At 44.1% G+C, this 22999-nt stretch overlaps 1 protein-coding gene across 1 annotated transcript; it reads left to right on the top strand.

Annotated features, from left to right (window-relative positions):
* Positions 1-5868: 5868 nt before the first annotated feature.
* tshz3a (teashirt zinc finger homeobox 3a) lies at positions 5869-22008 on the top strand. The gene is made up of 2 exons (XM_031730001.2): positions 5869-6250; positions 17807-22008. Exons 1-2 carry the CDS (start codon positions 6211-6213, stop codon positions 21124-21126), a joined length of 3360 nt encoding a protein of 1119 aa, XP_031585861.1. The 5' UTR covers positions 5869-6210; the 3' UTR covers positions 21127-22008.
* The last annotated feature ends 991 nt before the right edge of the window (positions 22009-22999 follow it).

Below are 22999 nucleotides of genomic sequence, written 5' to 3'. Positions count from 1 at the left end.
ATAAAGTCTACAAACAAAAAAAACAAACAAAAAAGACCAAACCTCTGATTTGATAAATGGGTTCAGTAGATGCTGATGAGCATATGGTGTCACTGACTAGTTTCAAGTCTTCTTCAATACAAAATGCAAATGACTTTAAAAGTTATAGTAAAACCTGACAATAAGGCTTCTTTAAATTATGGCTCCCTTTCAATTTAAAAGTCTTTGCTGTGTGGCCATGCTGAGTTTCAGAGCCGTACCTCGTTTGTCACTTCTGTTTTTAAAATACCAAGCTATGATGGCCAAAATGACAAACTCTGGTCTTAAAAATGACATTTCACAAACCAGTGGATATCTTAACACCATCTTACATACGTAACATCCATGATTTCACTTAGACTTTAACTGTTTAACTTTCAAAGGACTTCATGGATATGTATCAGTATAAGTTTTCTTTGTTTTACACATTTTATACCACACACCAAAAGAAAGAAAGAAAGAAAGAAAGAAAGAAAGAAAGAAAGAAAGAAAGAAAGAAAGACACTTTATGAACTCGGCCCTATTTAACTTGAGCACCCTCAAGATGAAGCGCAGCCAATTTTGGCTTGATAGGATTATTAGAGATTGAGCACGCTTCCAGTAGAATGGCTGTGAACATTTTTTTCTTATTTTTACGGCTTCTTTTAATAGATTTTTTTTAAATAAAACATATCATGTGATTAACACAACAAACTCGATGCAAACCTGCATCTCCAAAACTTTAAGTGAGCAAGGTAAGCAAGGAGGAAAAAACCCAAGCTGACACAAAAGTCAGGCCAACGGTGCCCAATCTGCACCGCTGTCCCTCCACTTCTCTTCTCCCCTGTGAATTCTTGCTTCACTCTGGAGAGTGATGATACTGTCTACTCTGCTAAGACTCCCCCTGCTTGACATCTCGACACGAGGAGAAGGATGTTCCTGTCTGTCTCGTCACATCACAGACGTCCTGATTCGGATCCCTCCCATCCAACACCCTGTGATGCTTCTCTTTAAAAAGCTGCCCGTCCATCATAAACATCCTCCCTTTTATGTTCCCCGCCTGAGAAGGAACAGGAAAGAGAGAAATCAGCCCTGTCTCAAACACATGCTGACAGCTCTAAGCAGACTGACGTGACATCAGAGGAGCGATGTGCCAGACATAGCTTTGAATTTCCATAACAAGGTAACACCACAATTATTAGTCACTCAGTGAGACCATAGCTCCTAAAACTTATTGAAATATTTCTGAATTTGTTCAGAGTAGTTCAAGCAGGGAAAAAACCCAGCAAATCCATATTAGAGTTACAACTGTGTTATACTTTTTTCCTGTGAAAAGTGTTAATCATATACATCATTTTCCTTTAATCAGTCTTTTTCTAAATGTTCTGAGCTGTTCAGCAAGAGTCCTAAATTAAATCCCTCACCTTGACTTCATATAAATGTAATACTGTCAATAAAGGAGATATAAATAGATAGGGGTGTAACAATTCATAATCTACCTGAATATTTTAAAAGGGTCTTTTGGGCAATGAAGCACGGGAAGAAGAGAAGAGAGAGAGAGGGAGAGACTTGATCAATCACCAGAGTTCTGCCTTTACAATCAGAAGTGCACTAATTGAAATGGTGTGGAGTCGTCTACCACCCCTAAAGGATGAACCCTATCAAATTAACGATTTTTCCTAATAATTTACCCCAAAATATAAATCCTACTTTTGTCTCCCATATGCTTCACTTTTCCCGTCTGGACAATGACTGAGAGAGAGTTGGTTGTCGGCTGTCTGGAGCGAAGCACAAAGAAATGTTAAGGAGACCTTTTCAATGCCTGACCCATTCAGTTTGTGAATGTTAATGTTTATTAATGAGGACATGAAGGGAAAACCAAACTAAATGGCTTAATAACAAGGGAAAAGAGAATGAGAACATTAAAGTTTCTTTATTAAGTCATCCATGCCTCAACTACGTAAAAAAAAAATTCTCTCCATCAAAAGTTTAAAGAAAGATCAAGAGTGTTTAAGGTGGTTCATGGGATATATTACAAAAGGTGCTTACTTTGAGCCATCATCACATGTCCACCTTTTCCTGAGCTTTTCTATTTTCAGTGTGAAGCTAATGAATTGGGATCTGGAAAAGGTTTTTCTGCAGGCTTACAATGAGAAATGATAAGAGATTATTTTAGAATGAAGATCAATGACAAAGTCCAAACGGTATGAGGAGGAGCAGCAGCAGGAGGAGGAGGAGGAGGAGAACAGGAGAATCATGTGCCCTAATGTAAGATGAGTGTAATGCACAACCCAAGGCCAAAGGCAAGAGCTTCATCTCACCAATTTTCTTTACAGGAGTGGAAATTACTCTGTGCCGTACATAGCTGATTTATACAAATTAATGACCTGGCTTATTAATAGGAAGAGGTGCATATATTAAACACTATGAGTAAAGGTAGCTTTAATTATGCATCCTTTATAAAACCTGTTTGACTTCAGCACGTGGTGCGTAGGTGCGTTTTCGAGATTAATCAGAATGTTGAAAAATTAGTTCATATAGCACTTGTGAGTCTTTTCCTGTTCTACACACTGTGGTGACAGTGACAAAAGAAAACACAAGGAGTCACACGGCTGTTTATTTTTACATCTTAATTTAGCTCCATCTTCAGTCATTTCACTCACGTTTTTATATTAAAGATTTTTTTAACCTTTCCTATGGTACACTAAATTTACACAAAGGGCATTCGCATTTCACTGGACACTTCGGGGTCGGTGTATGAGCAAGTGTCCCTGCCCTGCCCCTTTTGTTGTCCGAGGGGACTGCTGCGCTGACAATGGTGTCACCTCTCCCTTGGGGGGACACCTCGGAGTGATTTGTGGTTGGGGAAGACTGATGAACTGCTATTGCCACCCTGTTTCTTTGCTAGATCAATTCTACATGTAGGAGTGCGCTTTATGAATGATGGAGACCTCCTCAAGCCATCCATACAGCTGCCCAAAGACACTGCCCTGGCCCCCATTGCACCTACAAGGCAGGAATAAAGCAATCATTCTTCTCAACATGGCCATGCATTATGCACCCGTGAACATAGCCACATGAATACACAGACAAAGCAAGTGCACAGACAAACACTAGTGTCTGTTTGCAAGAAATCAATAAAAAATACCCCATCTATCGCAAATTTGTTGGCTCTTAAGTTTTATTCCTAAGCATTTTTGAGAATAGCATAAAAACTTTGCAATATTATAAAAGATTGGTCCTTTTCTTGCACAAAGCGCTACTGATGGGGACTTCTCATGAGAACAGAACTGTCAGATTGCGCTCTGGCTCTACACGGTGCTGCCCATAACGGTGCAGGCCAATAAGAGCGATTTGATGGTATTGAGGGATCACTTGCAGCACATATCGGAAGGCTGAATAGCATTGTGAATAGGAGCGGCATACATAGATGTCATGAGTCCTGCCTCCCGCAGAGAGGTTGAAAGCAAAAAGTAGAGCGCAATGAATACTTGAGTGTTCTGGAGGCTATGAAATTGAAAGGCCTCTCTCTTTTTTCCAAAAGATTTCTGTAGAAAAATAGAAGCAGCTCATGCCTTTTAATCACAACTTTGAGATTGATTGGGCGAACTTGTGTGCAAATCAATGCAGGCTTGACAGACGTTCCTCTTTTATGATAATCCTGGTGTTGAGAGCAAGAAGAGAGGAATAATGCAGCAGGGCTACCTGACATAAGAAGGAATCACACATATGCCTTAAAAAGAAAGTATCTGAGTATTAATAAAATATCCAAATTTCCTGTATAAAATTGCATACCTTAAAGCAAGTGAGTAATTGAGCTTGTGAAACTGCGTGTTGTTGTTTTCTTTAATAAAACCCTGCACAATGAGTTTCAAACTTTCATCAGTACAATATTGTTAAAATGCTGGAAGCATACCAGATACCATTTGCATCACTCTAATTATACCCATAATGTCCTCTTTTTCTGAATGTGCTAAACACCCGGCTAGATTAAAGTATCTCCGTTTCAAAGCTTTAACACACACATGAAAGTAAGACAGATGCACAGCTGAGATAACCTCCATTTACAGTGTAAGCCTGGGAGAGCCACAGTGTAGAGGCCATATACTATTTATGGGTTAATCGATACAGTAGCGGGATGACACCATGTCCCCGCTACTTTCTGTCATGATGATGGCTCACTAATTTTGGAGTGACTGCTTTCTCCTCCTGCCTTCAGCAGGCTCCAAGACAGTTTAATTTGGCTGTAAAAACGCCAATCACCAGGTTACTTCTTGTTCCTGGGGGAGGTCATAGTGGGGCCAAGTCCATAGGAGGGAATATATTCGCATACTTCTCTAGCAGACACTGCTAACCCTTGACATCCTATTTGGGTTGTAATTTCATGTTGTTAAAGTGACAGGGACCCAGCCTATGTGCTCTTAGAGATGCAGAGACAGAGGCCAGTCCTGATCAGAGAGGGCTTTAATTCTTGTTCTCTGAATGAGGATGCTTACGTGTGTGTGTGTGTGAGAGAGAGAGAGAGAGAGAGAGAGACAGACAGAGCGAGAGACAGAAAGGCGAAGAGGGAGTGTGTATGTTGTTATGTTTGTCAGAAGATCCTCGAGTCTGAGCACACTCGCTTCCATTTGTGTGTCTGCAAAATGCGTGTGTGGCTTTGAGCACACGGCATGCAGTATGTTTTGGTATTTGTATGTGCCGTTTTTGCTGGCAGGGGTCAACGCACATCAGAGACACAGAGGGAGACCCGGGACCGTCCCACTCTGCAGAGATGCTGCTGGCATCTCTCATTACCTTGGCTCTTAAGACATGACGCTGTTCCCTTGAACTGGCTTTGATCTCTACCTAATGCAGATATATGGGAGAAGCAATACTTTTTTTACTGTGATGAAAGCTAACATTTTTAACTGTTCACATCAAAATATCGTGGATGAGGCATCGGACATGTTTGCATAGTGGAGCAGGATTGTTTTACAAATTTTGTTCATCGGTTATAAAATATTTTGACTATGTGAGCTTGCAATGAAAATGACTTGCAATATGCAGTATAAAGACCTCCGAGAGCCATTGTCCTCTCTATTTGCATCTCTTGCTATATATATAATTGATTGTATGTCTTTAACATATTACAAACATACATTGCATATACATACTGTACATATTGTCTTCGTTGACACTGTACATACAATTGTACTTATTGTACTGCATTATTAATTCGTCCCCACCCATATTTTATACACTGTCAGTTTTTTATACAAAATTTTACTTATTCTGTGGCGTGCCAAGATAAAAAGGTTTAACAACATTGAATATAAACCATGCAATCAAAACTTTTATATACTAGCAATTTTGGATTTGTCCAGCTGTGATCCACAAGTATGAAAAAGTACAAGATTGAATTGTGGGAGATTATTTACACACACACACACACACACACACACACACACACACACAAACTGGTGAATCAAAAAAAAATCATAAGAAGTTGATCAAAAGTTAAAATGTCATATAGATGAATGAATTACAATGTAACAGATACACTGAATCATTGTGGCAAGAAAATTATAGTTACGTAAGTAAACAACGGGGAAAATTTGTTCTTTTAATGAATAGAGCAAAGTCACAACGTGTGATAAACGTTACATTCTATGATTATTCGTTAGATTGACGTGCCTGGTGGTATTACTGGAATCATTATGATAGCTGTGGTTTTGTGGCTTGTAATAATCAGCTGCCTGCGTGTAATAACCTCTGACTTGCCTGAAAACCAGAGGTAGGAGGACACTCGTGTGTGGTGTCCGCCCCTCTCTGAGAAGTAAAGAGTTAACGGAGCGGTGGGTTTGCCCATTCTCCTGCTGTGAGTGACGCGATCATCTCTCTTATCCCTCAACTTTGCCTGTTGCCAGACCAGGCAGCCGAGGTGGACGCTGGCTATCACCGCTGACATTCTTAACGCGATCACACCAAAACAAAAATATGCTCCCTCACCTTGTTTATGTATTTTCCCGCTGACTTCTCAGTGCATGCCCTTATTCCAGTGACGATGGTTTTTAGTTTTTCTTTTCATCGGACTCCCCGATGTTGTGCAGTCTACTACACGAAGGCGTGAATCTTTTTTGAGTAGAGGTGGATCTTCCCGGATACGGCGAGGGGGCAGCTATATGAAATAAAAAGAAGACTTCTCACGGAAATCCCCACAGATTAAAAAAAAAAATGCCACGGAGGAAACAAGAAGCGCCGAAGCGCGCAGCAGGTATGTGGATCCAAATACTATGTGCGTAAAATAAGGCTCACGGTGGCAAAGCTGCGGTTCATTTGTTTTGTAAAGCTCACTTTCCAGTCACCGCATTTCCGTTTTCACTTCGGGTTTTTTTCCCCTCTCTCCAACGATGCGCTTTGTCACTCTTGGCTACTCTTGTGAGACCTCATAAAAACTATTACCAATATAAAGCGGACGTATAGTTTACATACAACATTCTGCGTTTTCGCTCTCGCTTAGAGTGGCTAGTGTGCCCCGGTCGGACGAGTCGGCTGCTGTAAACTTTCGCTTCCTATTTTTCCAAACTTGAATCCATGATAGTTTACCGATTCGAGATGTAATTTAAACTGGATCTTTAAGCGTAAAACCTCTGGAAATAAGCGGCGAGTGCCCGAGGCGTGCCATAAGAGCATAAGGGCTTTGTGCGCATTTGATCACAGCGCATAACTTATTTGCACAAGCGAAAAAAAAACTCTACCTCTGAGGTATTTCTTTTCTTGGGATAAGATAAACAATTTGAGAGCAGACAATGGGGTTTCGTGGGCTGGAAGGAGCCATAATCGACAGTTGCCATGTCTGATTTGACGGTTGATTGATTGGCTGTCATGCGGCTTTGATCTGATCCTTCCCGATTTGCATCAGAAAATCACTTCCCACCATGTGCTGCAGGCCCCTGACGTCACGTTTAAACCACTTTGAAAGGCCCTGTGTACTTTTTTACACTGGCTCTCACTCACACACACACACACACACACACACACACACAGACAGTTTCTATTACCGTGATGGTCAAGTGACTCACGAAAAAGTGAAGGAAGGGGGGGACAAAGTGGTTTCACAGTGAGACATCACACACACAAGCAGACACATACTTCCAGCAGAGAACATCACACTTCCATGTGCACATGCTCACTTCTTCACTTTGAACACACATAGGCAGACACAGTTACACACATACAGTGGGTGAAGTAGGCGGGAGGAGTGGGTTAGGGGTTGTAAAAGGAGCCGTGTGCTATGTAATGGAGGGGAGGAATGGGTTTGCTCTGTCAGACCGGGCCGTCACAACGGCTTTGTTTCATGTTTGATTTAATTGTCTCTCCCCTGACAGGCCCATTCATCAATGGCTTTAATGGTCAATCAGAGACAAGCTGAGTGAGTGCTCCCATTCTGTTTAGCCATAAGCTGGCCTGGGCTTTTATTTCATCAAAATGCCCCAGCCTAATGTACATGCTCACTGGCTCAGAGTGGCCGCGGGGAGCACATAAAGAATGACTGAAAGCTTTCTGATTTCAGATCAGTGAGAAGGATGTTTTTCTTTTTTCATCTCCTCCTCTCCTCTCCTCTCCTCTCTCTTCCCTGCTACACTGCTGTTTCTCTGTTGACGAAAGGGAATAAAAGGCTGTAATATAGATCGTTTTGTGTTTTTAGAAAACAACTTTTTCTCCCTGAAACCAGGCTTCTTTGTTCATTCATTCATCTATTCATTTCTTCATTTTTTCATGCTCCCCTTCCACCCCTGTCAGTCAACCCGTGCAGCTGCAAGTTATAAAGTTGTCAACTGTTCAGTGGCACACAAAGGGTGATGATGAATTGATTGCAGCACAGAGCATGGTGATAGAGAGAGCAAAGAAAAGGATGACAGATGATGGGCCTTGATTAGGGACTTAGGGGGAGAGTCAGCCCACTGCAACCTTGAGACTTGCATGAAAAATCTACCCCCCCACTCCACCTCACACACGCATATAAACGCACACACCCACCCTGCTTTGCTCTCTCTCATTGTCTCTCAAACACACTCTCGGCTTCTCCCTCTCTTTCTTTCCTGTCTGAGAGGGTTTCTCTCTCCACAGTAGAAAACTTGTTTTGCCTGCTTCATTAGCGTTGGTCCAATTAGCCGTGAGGCTGATGGAGTCCTGACAGGCCCTGTGATTGGAGATGACAAGCTCGGGGTGCCCAGCCCAATGAGGTTTGCCACCACTTTGATGTAATCAACTTGATATTACACAGAGCCGCTCGCCTTTGGTTGTGCTGTAACTCAATTTTCTGCTGCAGGTGACAAATGGGCCTGCGTACCTGGGTCAGGTCTGAGTGCTCTTAACAGCCAAGGGCAGCTGGCCACATAAACAGGCGAGCAAACATGAGAGAGCGAGACTTTCCCGGCTGTGGAAATGCAGAGCCCTTCGTGAATTTGCCACCAGCTCGGGGTCCCGAAGCTGTTGAAATGGCTTCAGAAAGTTGAAATACTCCGTCGACTTAACAGGAAGTCGACATAGGCTTTACAACACGAGGGCGAAGACGCAGCTGTTTGCAGCTCGTGTCAGTGCATTGTCACACCACCACAGCGAAATCCATCCTGCCCTTTTCATTCTCAAAACGCTGTGCTTTGCTCGTTTGTGTGAGAGTTAGTCTGAGAGAGGGTGTGATATAGATGGAGAAGGGTGGGGAAGTCGGTCTGATTTGGACAGGACTCCACAGCAACAGTTTCTTCTTTCTGCAGGGTCAGGATTACAGCTGCCAAACTGGCAGCCATCACTTATGTTTGTCTATGAGCGGGTGAGTGAGTATACACTTAAATAAGTGGGCATCTACCTTTGAGTTTGTTGGGTTTGAATGTGTATGTGGTTTGACTTACTGATACTAATGACGGGAATGGTAATTACAAACCACCTGCTGCGGTCAGGTTGTAATTCTCTGAACCCTTCAGGCCTAAGAAGTCTCCACTTTTTCTTCTCTTCCCACCTCTTTCTTAGCAAATCATATGTGTGTGCCAGCAAAGAAACAACAAACACAGAGTGTTGACACCAGTAAAGATACAAGCGTTTACAGCACACATTGCAGACGCACGCCCATATGTTCTGAATGGGTTGTAAAAGCACCAAGTGAAATTAAGTACGCTTTTATATCTGTCTGCCTTCCTGTTGTTTATGTGTGAAAAGCACGCCCTTTTGGAAGCAGCAGGGGACCGCAAGTTTGGACTTAATTGTCCAACCGACAAACGCAGTGACAGCGCTAGCGAGGTTTAACAACAATACGTCTCCTCAGCTGCTGTTGTTTGCAGGTGTGAGTAAGGCAAGTGTTTTGGCCTTGCTGGGCCCGTTGCTAATGAAAGTCCTGTGGCTGGATTCCGGTGAGGTTGAGTCACGTCTGTGATCTATGTGTCTGATAAGTGCATACCTAATGAGGCTGTGAGCACCAGTGAAAGGAGGAGGAGGAAGGCTGACAGAATGTTTCCCACAGGTATTGACAGACGCCTTTTTGTTTTTGCCATAGGCCTTGACTCCATAAATCCTGCCTGTGTAATGATAACAGTGCCACCCTGCCAGCAAGTGACTGAAAGAGATAGTGTAAGAGAAGAGAGAACGAGGGCAGAAGGGGGAGGAAGGGGAGGAGGAGCTGGTGGTGGTGATGGGGGTGGGTGGTGGAGGGGTGGGGGGGCAGGATGACGAGAAGAAGAGCGAGGGCGCTGAAATGGGCCTTCTCTCCTTTTTAACACGCACTTGGCAGACGTCAACCCATTGGGTTGGGCTCTGAGAGCAAAAGAAGAGTGTAAGTGCTGTAGTAGTGTCACAAATAGAAAACCGTTAGCCATACACTCTTCCCTTTCAGCTTTCAGTGTGCTTTCAGCCGAGGTTTTCAGCTGAGACTGCTGTCTGGGCACCGAGTCGGAGGCTTTGTAAAAATAGTCCCACTGCTGTTGTGATAGATGCAGCTGCACTGTGGCGACAATTGGGACAGGCTGGATCCTTCCAACCCCACCACCCTCCCACCCCTCCCAGAGGTAGAGAGCGTTAGAGAGCGTTAGAGCCTGGTGGGATGTGTGCTGTTTTCGGGGAAACTGAGCTGCTCCGGTCTTCAGGGGTCCTGAAACCCAATCCAGGAGGAGAATAGCCCGGCCATGCCAGAGAGCCGATTTCCTTTTCAACAGAGTCATTTATCACTGACCCACCCTTCGCTTCTGACACGCTGACGTGTGTCATTTATCAAACGGGCTTTACCAGACACACAGAAAAGGGAGGTGGATAGGGGGCAGAGAGAAAGAGAGAGTGAAAGAGGGGAAAACAAGACAGAGATTGCACTGAGAGAAACAAAGAGAGGTAGTATGAGGTGTAAAGTCAGCAGAGTTTCACACAAAAAATAGTTGTTTGTGTATGAGTTTGGGAGAGTTTTTCCAGGGACGAGTGAGATTTCCTGAAACCCTTAAGGAGAAGCGTTTGGGAGGGGAGATTTTTTCGAGATGACAGAGAGGATTGAGTTACACCGAGTTGTGTTTTGATGAGTGACAGAATGTTCTTCCATGACACATCTCTGGATGTCTGAATGAAGGGGAGAAATATGCTTTGTGAGTATACAAATCCGACAAGTGTGTTAGCGTTGTTTACTCATAATATATGCACAACGAGGACGCTTGGAGGCATTGTAGAGGTGTGTGTGTCTGTGCGCAGATGTGGCCATATGGCGCCAGTGTCTAATGCTGCGTGAGTGTGTGTGCTGCTCCCTGATGAACAGGGCTGACAGGTATCACTCATGCAGCAGCCTGGCCTTTAAATGAACCCGAGCTGCTCTGCTCTCCCGTGGCCCTAACAGGCTCTCTCCAAGATGGATGCTTCTTTAAAAATCAGATTAATGATGGATACCAGGCTTATAGTGCCATTTATCATGAAGAATATTATTTAGGCCGGCCGTGTATGGCTGTAACTGGAGAGCCAGGACGAGAAGAAGCAGGGTGGAAAGCCTTAGACAGACACTCACTGTGTGATGGATGGCTGAGCGCTCTCTCTGAGTGTTACTAGACACCAGTGCCGCTGCAGTAAGCCATAATCAGATAGCCCAGGGATGTTTATCCCGCAACTACACTACCCAGATTGCCTTGCCTGAAGGGTTGCTTTATGAAAGGTATAGTCTGTCATTTTTATCATCTTTAAAAAAGTTAGTTGAATCGCAAAAAACTCTCCAGACGTAAAAGGGCAGGTTGAAGCCACTATAGAGTTTATTGCAATTATGCCTTATACAGCAATCCATTGGATCCTTTATAACCCAGTGTAATGATTACCCAGAAATTTCCATTTAGTTTTGCCCAGAAGAGTCCCCAGACCCACATCATTCCCCAACAATCGTGAAAAGTGGAGCCAGCTCTGCTGGTGCTGCTGCGGCAGAAAACTGGAAAACACATTTTTGTTTTTGTCCTCTTCATGTTGCCTTCTCTCTGTGTCCTACCTCCTCCTCCTACACACTCCTGTGATTTATGGTGGCCATCCATCTTCGGGCTGCGTCCATCACCTCCTCGTTGCTAGGCGATCACGGCAGCAGCTGTGTGTTTTGAGAGGGGTTCGGTCATCCCACTCCCCAGTCCTGATTTTATACCCTTCACCTTGTGCTCTGACCCAAAGTTTCGACTTTTAACATCAAAAACAAAAAAAAAAAGGCAACCCCAGAGGCCGTCCTGTGGTTTAGGCTCGCACTCTTTGGGCCCCCATTTTGACTAAAATAACTGGATCTCAGTCAGTCAGTTTTTTTCTGTCCAGTCGTGTAAATATTTTACTCAAGCTACTTGTAATGAGAAAAAAAACCCCTACATACTTGTCTCCCTTGCTGTGGCACCGCCATGATATCACTTTGAGAGTGACAACTTACTTCACGTAGCACAGAAAATGAGGGCAGATTGGACCAGTCCAGTTTAATCCAGTTATGAAAACACTAGGAGCTGAAAATAAATATGAACATCAAAATGATTAACTAAGCTAGCCATTGCAAACTGTTACGGCTTTGATCTACTGTACTAATGCGGTTTAACTGCATGCTGTCTTGCAATGTAACGACATGAATGAATTATAAGCGTCCTGGTGCATTGAATTACATTTACAGATAATTGTGTTTATGTTTTCTACAGGTTCAGGTGCACATATGCATGCTCCCACTAGAAAGCATTTCAGATTGCACAAACTAGAATGTCAGAAAGTCTAAACTAACATAGTCCCAGTATTTGAAGCTGGCTTGATATCCTTAGTTTAGCTTTAGTCCAGCTTTCAGCCTGCTGTCTTTCTGTTTTGCCCCATTCACACAGCCCAGTGACTTTTTAACAACATTGTTATATGAGGCCTAAACAGTTCAAGGAATGTAGGAATGAGCAGCAGTTCTGCTTCACGAAACTTTGCTTGAGAGCTGCTCAAGTAAGGCGTATATAAAAATTGATGGAAAGAATGAGGGAAGATGTGGAATAGTTGAAGGAAGTTTGACTGACTACGTATCATCAGACGAGACAGGCTTGATGTGCACATCAGACTGGAACATCACCTTCCTCTGGAGCCTCAGTCCTTATTACTGCCTTTTATTTCCGTGCCTGTGGAAGTAGTTTGTGTGTATTTTTTTTTTCTTCTTTAAAATTTTATCACCTATTGCTTTGAAATAGGACGTTATGGCTTTCAACTTATAGTGTTCTATATTAGATAGATTATAGTAAGAAACAGGAGGCCTTTGTGTGTTGTGGCTTGTCTCATTCTAGATAAACTAGATGAAGTTTCGGGTCTTGTAGGTCTGTATTTGCAGCTGGCAGCTTTGAAGTCCAGTTATAACACAACAAGCAGCTGAGGGTTGACTCTATTCACTTTCTCTCTCCCTCCTCTTACCATGTGCATTGACAAGGTTCAGCCCTAAGCTTTGCCTGGGGCCAGAATGATCTCTCTGTTTTTCCCATCTCCCATATCACACATCCTGCACTACAATCGGCGGACACAATGTATTCACAATGCCATCAGGGGGTAGAGAACACACACAAATAAAAAATGACAAAGACATCCACGATTGCCTGTAACACGATAGCTTGTATAAGCACAATGAGGCAGCAGAGCAATGTATTAAAAACCTACAAAAAGAGAGCAGCACAAGACAGTCTTCTGCGGTCATATCTGAAAAAGCGACTTATGTCAGAGCTTGTTAATTTTTAAAATAATCACACATCACCTGTTTCATTTTTTTCTCATGGGACTTTCAGCCAGCTTGTGAGGATCAAAGGGAAAAGAGTAAGAGAACTAAGTTTGATTGAGTGTGTTACTTTGACAAATGTGTACAAGAGAAAGGCATTTTAGGTATGTTCCTGATCTGCTGCTATTTTGACAGAATGGGGCTGTTTTAGACTAAATTATTCTAATCTATTAAAGAGGTTTAGATCGCTGCAAAACTTGAGTAAGAAGCAGTGGTTTGTAGGGGTTTTTTGAAGGTTACTTCCTGTTCTTTAATGTGCTGGAGGTTTTTCCTGTTGGTAAGAGCCCCCCGCTGAGGGTTCGTGTTGGTTTAAGGATGTCAAGTTCCAGCTAAAATATTGTACACATGTCGAGACACACACTGCCATGTTTTCATACAGATTAACCCTCTCCTTGCAGAGCTTCACTTTCTTGTGTTGGAAGCTACTTTTAGCCTTTTGTTGTATCCTTTTGATTACCACTGCAGAACTTTTCTTTTACAGTAAACTATTAGAAACCACTCATGTGGACAACTTCCTGCTCCCTCCCTGGATCCCGGTTGTGTCTTTGTGCACTGAAGGTGATCTAACCATAAAACCCACATAGACAATGCTCCTTCGGCAGTATTAATTTCCATTTTATTTTCCCAAGAATGTAAAGATTATATGTCTTACTTCTCTTTTCTGTCTAAGTAATTCTATATAATGTACACGCTGGATTTACACTCTGCAATACATTAGTTTGTGGCGTAACTAAAAACATTTTACAGATTGTTACTAATAGCAGTAGTTTTGCACAATAATTTTAGGAAAAGAAATGAAGACGCGGTGCTTTTGTTCTGCAATTTACAGCCATCTGTTATACAGGCGGTGTTCTTTTTTAGTGCGGAAAAACCCGACAAATAAAATATTGTGCTCATGATGACCGCGTAAAGGACTCTCCTACGATGCCTCTAGCAAGGTTGTGTTCTTGACGAGGCAGTCATTTGAGTATAAGGGTCAGACACAGGTAGAGATTTTAATGACACATCCTGTTTACCCTGCTTGTGTTGGGTGTGATCCGGCTCCCAGACTGTTTCCCCAGCTGTGAAAACCAGATCACAGACACTCCCTTTGGTCATCAAGGGGGTAACTTAAGAAAGGGGTCTAGATGAATTTGTAGCTCGATGAAAACCTATTTGTGCATTCCGTGTTTCTTCCTTTTGCAAATGTAAAATTACAGCATTTTTTTTCTTCAGGAACTCACGCCGTATTTTCCTTATGCATACAAAACCTGTTTAAAGCGTAGCATCAAAAACAATGTTTTCAACTGCACTTGAGGAGAAAAAACCCAAAGGACAGAAGGAAAGAGACAGACAGAAAGAGACACTTAAAGCCTCAGCTTTAGAGGCAGCCACAGCACCTTCCTGCTTAATCACCCCCCTGTCCCTGCCCTCTCTGTTGTTCCTGATCGTCAGAGCAGCACTGCAGTATTTCTATCAGATGATCTCTCCCTCCTCGTCTGCGGCCCTTATGTTTATGAAAATGATACTCCACAGGAATGCCTCCTGCATGCCAAGATGTCACTGTCTTTCCTCATCGCTTGCATCTACATGCGTGTACAAGTGTGTGTTTGTGTTTGTTGAGGGGGGGTGGGGGGTGTCATAACCGACTGAGTAGTTGTGTTTATAATTATGCGAGAGCGTATTTGAGGTTGTGTATTTTTACATTAGGTGAAATGTGTGTTTCGGCTTGCGAGAGTTAGATTTTCTGCAGTTTGTGTGTTTGTGTGAAGTCGTTATTGCTATTTCTGTGTGAGCTGTGACTGAGATGTTGAGTGTGTGAATGTGCACCTCCTACCCCTCTTAACCCCTCCACCCCATTTCCCCTCCCTAAAGGAATCATTCATAGAACCTAATGATTCTTGTCTTTCCCCCACATGGCTTCAGCTCAGTTTATCATTACATGAACACACACGCAATTTCCTTTTTTTTCCCCTGCTTCTCACACCAACGCACACACTAGGAAAATTCATACATTGGCCTTACACCATATGCTCAGATATTAGTTAAGACTGCATCCAAGAGTATTGTTGTATTCATAATATTCATAATTTATTCTAAGGGAGCCTCTATACTCCCATCACCTTTTATTAGCTTGATAAATCACCTCTGTTGTCAGTCAAGGCAGGGAGAATAATTGGATGTGGTTGTCGCCCTGTGTGATGGATTATCAGTCATTGGGGATTAAATTAACAGATAGTGCTCAGACATAATGGTTTTTGTTTTGCATTTTAAATTGCCTGGGAGCATGGTTTGACTCTATAGGTTTTTATAGCCGGTCCTTTTGGACTTCACTCCCCCTTTCAGTGCTTTCTAGGCTTCATGACAAATGAACAATAAACCATAGGGCTGGAGCTCTGTTAGTACAAAATGTAAAACATTTGCTACCAGGTTAAGAAATAGACAGGGACCTGGGAAGGCTTACAAATGCAATGGCGTGATGGAGATGTAGAATTTATTAAAGCAACAGTTTGTTGAAATATCCAGACAATGCGAAGAAATGCTTGGAATGTTTTTGTGTTGAAGGATGAGAAAGGCGACATGACGACTCGGTCAAGAGATGTAGCTAGTCGATACACAAATGTGGTAACTACCTCATTCTGGCTGGTTTTAGTCATTTAAATTAGAATCAGACATGACCTTCCAAAAGCAAAAGAAAAAAAGGATGTGGAAGTCACTTCAGCACTGGTTGTACAGAGATATCTTTCTTGCATGTTTTCCTGAGGGTGAGCAATTTACCTCCTCACCCACTTCACCGGCCTCCCAGACCCCTCCCTCCCCTTCAACGTCCACATTATCATAATTGTGTCCAGAACATGAGGGGCCGGGGAAGTGATCATGTCATTTTATTTACACCCTGCTTGGCCCTTTTTACAAACGACATGCCACTGACTGCCAAGCGGACTGGGGCCCAACGACATCTTTTGATCAGGGCTGTCGGAGCCTATCAGCGGAGAATGGCAGGTAATGGATACCCAGTGACAAACCAAATCTCCGGGAGGACGAAGAGTGGGCCGCACCTGCCAGGTCTCCATTAGGCTGGCCTCTCAGTTGGGCTGCCTGCTGACTGTGCCCCCAGGGCCCAAATCAGACCAGCGCCAGCCGCATGGCTGCCTAGAGATTGGCTGTTAGCACTGGAAATGAGAGTTATTTCAGCTATGACATTTTTGTTTAGACTGGATGTGAGTGCATGGGGAGGTGGGGGGAATGAAGGATTTAGTCACAGCGCATGTCTGAGTGTGTGTGTGTGTGTGTGTGTGTGTGTGTGTGTGTGTGTGTGTGTGTGTGGGCGTGTGTGTGTATCTGTTTGTGTCCACACACATAGACTCGACTGTGCGTGAGTGCTCAAACCGTTTAGTCTATACCTAAAGGTTCTTGCCGTAGTATTTGTCTTGGTTTACAATATTGTCCAAATGGCCTCAGACCTGTCCACAGGCCATCCACTATTTTCTGAGAGTATTTGTTTTTCCTTAAGTTGAGTGGTTTTGTGAGTGAGGTGGTCAGGAAGCAAGGGAGCAGGGGCTCTGTGACACTGCGGAAAAGGGGGCGTGTGCTAGGCGAGTTGGTGCTAGGTGGGTAGGCTCATCATCACGAAAGACATAGTGGTTGTGTGTGTGGAGGGATGGGGGACGCAGTGGTACATATGCACACACACCAACGCACATACACTCATCGCTCTCTGTAGACGCCACCATGCAAAGTGACAGATCACTTATGCATCGCCATCGTGTCAGCCGTCCTCAGTCTCGCCTCGTTCTCTTTATCCCCGCTTCCTTTGATTTTAATTATAGAATTCTTTGTCTGTTTAAAAATGCCTTATATGTGATATTTAACACTCTTTGGGTCTTTTGGTGTATAGTTTGAACAAGGAGTACTGATTATCTGTCGTATCAAAAAAACTAATGAACTTACTTTAGTGCAGATGAAACTGTGTGGTGTCTATTCAACATATCTGCATTTCATCAACAAAATTTTGACATCCCTTTCTTGAAATTCTTGAAGACATGCTCTTTGCCTGTGTGCGTGTGTGTCAGTATGTATGTGTGTGTAATCAGAGAAGAGGCAGATGAAGAGGCGTCAGACATATTAACTGACAGATGGAGGTTGATCCAACTCATTTATTACCCCAGAGGAGAATGCCACAGTGAGATTGGGCTTCATTAATTTCAGATTTAGTTTTCATTTCAAGCTGTTGCGCCCTGAGATAAATAAAATGGTGCATTATGTTTTTGCCAAGATATTTCTTTTTTGTTTTCCTCCAATAGAAGGAGTGAAAAGAGGGGAGGCATAAGTTCCGTGTGGCTGGGGTAGTATATAAATACAGGCTCGCCTAGAGGAAAATAACACCTCAACGGTTGATGAGGTGAAATGGGATGACTGTAATTTCTCAGCTCAGCTTTAAAGGCTCCCACACAGATGGCTCATTTATCCCTGGGAGTCCTCGGGCACACATAGCAGGGAAACTTTTTCTCCAGTTATTCTAACATAGCGTGTTCACTCCCTGCAATTTAACTCATCTCTTTCCTTCTCTCTTTGTCTCGGTTCTCCTTGCAGCTTATTCTCCCGACGAGCTGACAGAGCACCATGTGGAGGATGAGGAAGCAGAAGCGGACGACCTGCCCTCAACCCCTCAGGACGACCTTCCCATGAAAGATGAGTTTGTGGAGCAAAGTGTAGAGACTGCCAAGGAGCAGGCATGTGACCAGGAATCAGCTGAGACCACAGAGCTCTCAGGACAAGAGATGGACAGTGAGTCACATGTGAGTGAGACTAGTGACCGTCTTTCAGACTTCGAGAGCCCCTCCAGAAAAGTTGAGGGCAGCGTTGTCACAGCATCTATGAATGCTGACAGCAAGACGCCTCCCATAGGCATGGACACGTTAGAACAAATGAAGGCTATCTACTCCAGCTTTCTCACCAGCCCCTTGTGGTCACCACTAAATTTTAACTCCACACCTCTACAGGCGCAGTCTTCGACTTCTGCAGAGAAACCAGCTCGCAGTAACAGCACCAGTAGCAGTAGTAGCTGTAGCAGTGGTAGCTATGACTGGCACCAAACTGCAGTGGCAAAGACACTACAGCAGCATCCTCCACAGAGCCGTCACCCCGCTCAGTCAGAGCCCAGCCTCTTTAGTACAGTCCAACTCCACAGGCAAAACCCAAAGCTGTTTGGCTCAATCTTTACTGGGGCCAGTAAATTCCGTTGTAAGGGCTGTAGCGCTGCTTATGACACTCTGGTGGAGCTGACAGTTCACATGAATGATACAGGCCACTACCGTGATGACAACCAGGACAAGGCAGGCAGTGGCGCAAAGCGCTGGTCTAAACCACGTAAGCGGTCCCTGTTGGAGATGGAGGGAAAAGAGGATGCCCAGAAAGTTTTGAAATGCATGTATTGTGGCCATTCCTTTGAATCCCTCCAGGACCTCAGTGTCCACATGATCAAGACCAAACACTACCAGAAAGTGCCTTTGAAGGAGCCCATGGCCCCTGTGGCAGCCAAAATCATGTCTTCAAAGAAGCGGGGACTTGTGGGGTTAGACCTCAGTGCTACACCGCGCTCTAGAGAAGGAACCCCTAAAGCTAAACACCCACAAGGAGAACTTAGTGAATCCTCACAGAAACCTTCCTCCAGCCCATACACTACCCCAAATAACCGCTACGGACACCAGAATGGTGCTAGCTATGCTTGGCAATTTGAATCCAACAAATTTCAGATCCTCAAGTGCATGGAGTGTGGGAGTTCCCATAATACACTCCAAGAGCTGAGGACCCACATGATGGTGACAGGACACTTCCTGAGGGTGACCAGCTCTGTGGGAAAGAGAATCAAAACACTTCCCGAGGCCACCTCTCCCAATCCTGGGAGAGTTACCACACCTACAGAACAGAGGGTCCAGTCTGTACCTCTTGCACCCTCTACCTTCTCCCCTCCGCCTCTTCAAACTCAACTTACCACAACTCCCCCGGCCACCTCCCCTCCCCTCAGAGAGATCAAGAAAGAGGAGGTTGAGGAGGAATGCACTAAGCAGGAGGCAGTAGGAAATGAAAAGCAAGTTGCAGTTACTGTTAGTAAGGAGGAAGATACTGAGAGGGAGGAAAAATACGACATTTCGAAATATAACTACCTTACCGAAGAGGACCTGAAGGAAAGCCCTAAAGGGGGATTGGATATTCTGAAATCACTGGAAAACACTGTGACATCAGCCATCAATAAGGCACAGAGTGGCAATCCAAGCTGGGGAGGCTATCCTAGCATCCATGCTGCCTACCAGTTCCCCAGTGCCCTTAAGCAAGGAAGCATGGAAAAGAATTCACAAATGAAGTTCTTGTTCAATGGAGGCGATGGAGCGCCGTCCTCCCTTGCCAAGAACCAGCCCCTCATTTCCCCACCACTTAGTCAGTCATCACTTTTTCCCAGCAACAACTTTCAGGCAATGGAAGACTTAGTGAAAAAAGTGACTGAGAAAGTAGCAAAAGTAGAACAAAGAGTTAAGCAGTTATCTCCAAAGAGGGAGAACCAGTTCTCCCCCTGCAGCAGTGAGGCTGGAGAATCACACAAGGGAGGGGAGGCAGACTCGCCTCGGGAATGGAGGGAAGTTACCCCAACCAATAGCGACAGGGGAAGCCATGGTGACAGAGCATCTCCAGCAACCGAACCCAAGAGAGAAGCAGCAGTGAAATCCCCGCTTGCCTCTACACTGAGATGCAGCACCGCCATTATCACTGGTCACACTCCTCCAGAGCAGCCCTTTGTCAACCCTCTAAGTGCTCTTCAGTCAGTAATGAACATTCACTTGGGGAAAGCAGCCAAGCCCTCTTTGCCAAACCAAGATCCCTTGAGTCTCCTCTCTAGGCTCAGCCAGAGCATGGCTGAGAAGGCCGCTGTGGCTGCTCCTCCATCACAGACCAAAAAGCAAGAAAGTGTAGCTAATAACAATAGCTTTTGCCAGCCAAATGATGACCAACCCATGGACCTTACAAAAGGGAAAAGTGATCGAGGGGACTCTGTAAACTCAGCTCCTCTAACGCCATCATCCACAGCCTCCTCAGTCTCCCCCATCTCTCTTGTTACTCCTGCAAAGCTAACAGTGGTCTCTCCATACACATCCAGCAGCCCTCTACACGAAAATGCATTGTCGGATATCTCAGACATGCTGAGAAACCTTACACAGTCCCACCATGTCACAAAGTCGGCGTCACGCCCACGTGTGACGGATAAAACTGAAGTTGTGGGCTCTACCCATGACGATGATGACGTGTCCCTGCATGGCCACAAACGAAAGGGTCGTCACTCCAACTGGAACCCACAGCACCTCCTTCTTCTGCAGGCCCAGTTTGCCTCGAGCTTGAGGCAGACGTCAGAGGGGAAATATATCATTAATGACCTCAGCCCACAAGAAAGAATGCACATATCTCGTTTCACGGGTCTCTCCATGACCACCATCAGCCACTGGCTGGCCAACGTGAAGTACCAGCTACGGAGAACGGGCAGAACGAAGTTCCTCAAGAACCTAGATTCCGGTCAACCTATATTCTTCTGCAGTGACTGTGCCTCGCAGATTCGAACCCCAGCAGCTTACGTATGCCACCTGGAAGCCCACTTGGGGTTCAGAATCAGGGACCTGGCCAAGCTGTCTCCCAAACAGACTGTCAGGGACTCTCAGACTCTCACTGAGAAAGTAGTGCCCCTGGAGTCCTTTCTTCCTCCACAGTCGCAAGATGACTGCAGTAGTAATGGGGGAGTTTATCGCTGCCAGCTCTGTGTCCGTAAGTTTGCCACTAAGCATGCCATCAAGCTTCACCTCAGCAAGAGCCATGGGAAGTCTCCAGAGGACCATCTGCTATACGTGTGTGAGACGGAGAAATGTTAAATCCCTCTTAGCAGTAGAAATACTGTAAAACATATGTAGAATGACAGACTGTTAAAAAAGATAAAATGAAAAACAAAATATTCGAAAAGTGTGGTAATGCACAAAGTTGCCATGAACTACTGTTAAAAATTTCAGCACAAGGTGTTTACATCTATTCAGCCTATACACATTTCTGATTTCTCTGTATTTCAAAAGACATTTATTTCACTTTAAAATATACTGTAGGTCAAAGCTATTCAGCTCCCTCAGTCTGTGTTCACCTTTGTGAGACGGATTATTTCACGATTATTTCAGTGAATCTTTTGACTTGAGAGTCAACTATTGACTTGAAATGTACTAATTTTATTGTATTTATTTTGTATTTTTGTGAGTTTGCTTTCGGTTTGCTGGTAGACTGCATGTTTTACTGTTACATTTGTACAGTCCTATCCTGTCTAGATTTTAAAATGCCCTTCCAAACTGGTCATCAACACATTAAAACAGCCAAATGCCTGGGAAAGCTCCTTTAAAGAATCTGCCAAACAGCAGAAGTTCATTGCTTGTTTTATAGTTTTCTCTGTGCGGTCTTGTTTTCTTGCTGATTGTAAAAGCTGCCTTGTTCTTTATCACTGATTAAGGGGCACTTAAAATCCAGGTCTGTGTAAAAATGTACATATAGTGTGTAAGCTTATGATTTGCTGTTTAAATTATGCATACTTGTTATATTTCCTAATTTAAGAGGACTATGACTATCCACTGGTGCAGAGCCTTTGAAGAAGATTAAAAAGGACACTGTTTTGCACAATAGTTTTATAAATGTTATTTGATAAAAAAAAAAAACAATACAGATATGTTAATGCCTTGTGCTTCTATGATTAAATCAAATTAATTGCTGCAAAAATACATTGTGTTCTTTTATATTTGTTGATCAGGGTGGATTTAACGAAGACAAACATCACAGTATTGGCTGAAATGTTGCCGAAAAAAGAGAACCTCAGCCCTCCCCTCTTTTGTCCCACTTTGAGTAAGCCTTTACAAATCAGCTGCTCACCAGGATACATCTGCAGATACACTACACAGAACTTTAAAACTCAACATTTTCCAGTGCAGTTGTCTCCACAACCACAATTTGTCAAGTGTTCGCGGTGATTTCTATGTTGTTGCGTTGTTGTGGAGCGGACTGTAGAGGTGCAAGCGGTGCCACTGCCTGCAAGGCGTCTGGCAGGTGGTGTGTGCTGCATGTAAACCACCAGATGTTTCTGAAACGAGCCACTGGAGGAGGAGGAGGAGGAGGAGGAGGAGGCAGGCGAGCTGCAACAGCAGGCAGAGTGGGCTGATTACCACGGGGGCTTGGATGCCATCAGGAGCCCTGGGCATAGACAGCAGATCTGGCACACACCTGGACTCCAAGACTGTCCCTTGAAAAAAATAAAGCAGATCCTATATACGCACACTGAGACAAGTTGACAGTGGTGCAGAATGCACAGACAGGTGCTATTCCCTCAAAGCAGGCTTTTGGATCTAACAATATTACTGGCAGGTGTTGATGCTATCAGAGTAGTCACAATTCAGGCTCAGTGCCATATAATGAGAGTGTTGTTTTTTTTGTTTTTTTAATATTTTTCAGCAGGCGTGATGGAGGCGCGTGTGCACACACACACACACTGGAACACTCATATTTACTCTTTCCATTTTTGACCAGCTACCTTAGTCTTACTTGAAGACGCCTGGGGACATCATGTTCTTTGTGTTTGATGTTCCCACCTTTGCTTGTCATGACTGACTGACTAAGTGACTCAGGGCTGGGGAAGTTATATGGTTACTATGACGACGGCCATTTGCCCAGCCTCTAACCCTGCTCGTTCACTCAGCAGAGGACAGCTCGAGTGCAGCA

Source organism: Oreochromis aureus, linkage group 7 (assembly GCF_013358895.1).
Source record: "Oreochromis aureus strain Israel breed Guangdong linkage group 7, ZZ_aureus, whole genome shotgun sequence".
NCBI lineage: Eukaryota > Metazoa > Chordata > Actinopteri > Cichliformes > Cichlidae > Oreochromis > Oreochromis aureus.
Note: the sequence above shows the minus strand (reverse complement) of the source record. Positions and strands in the feature narration are given on the sequence as shown.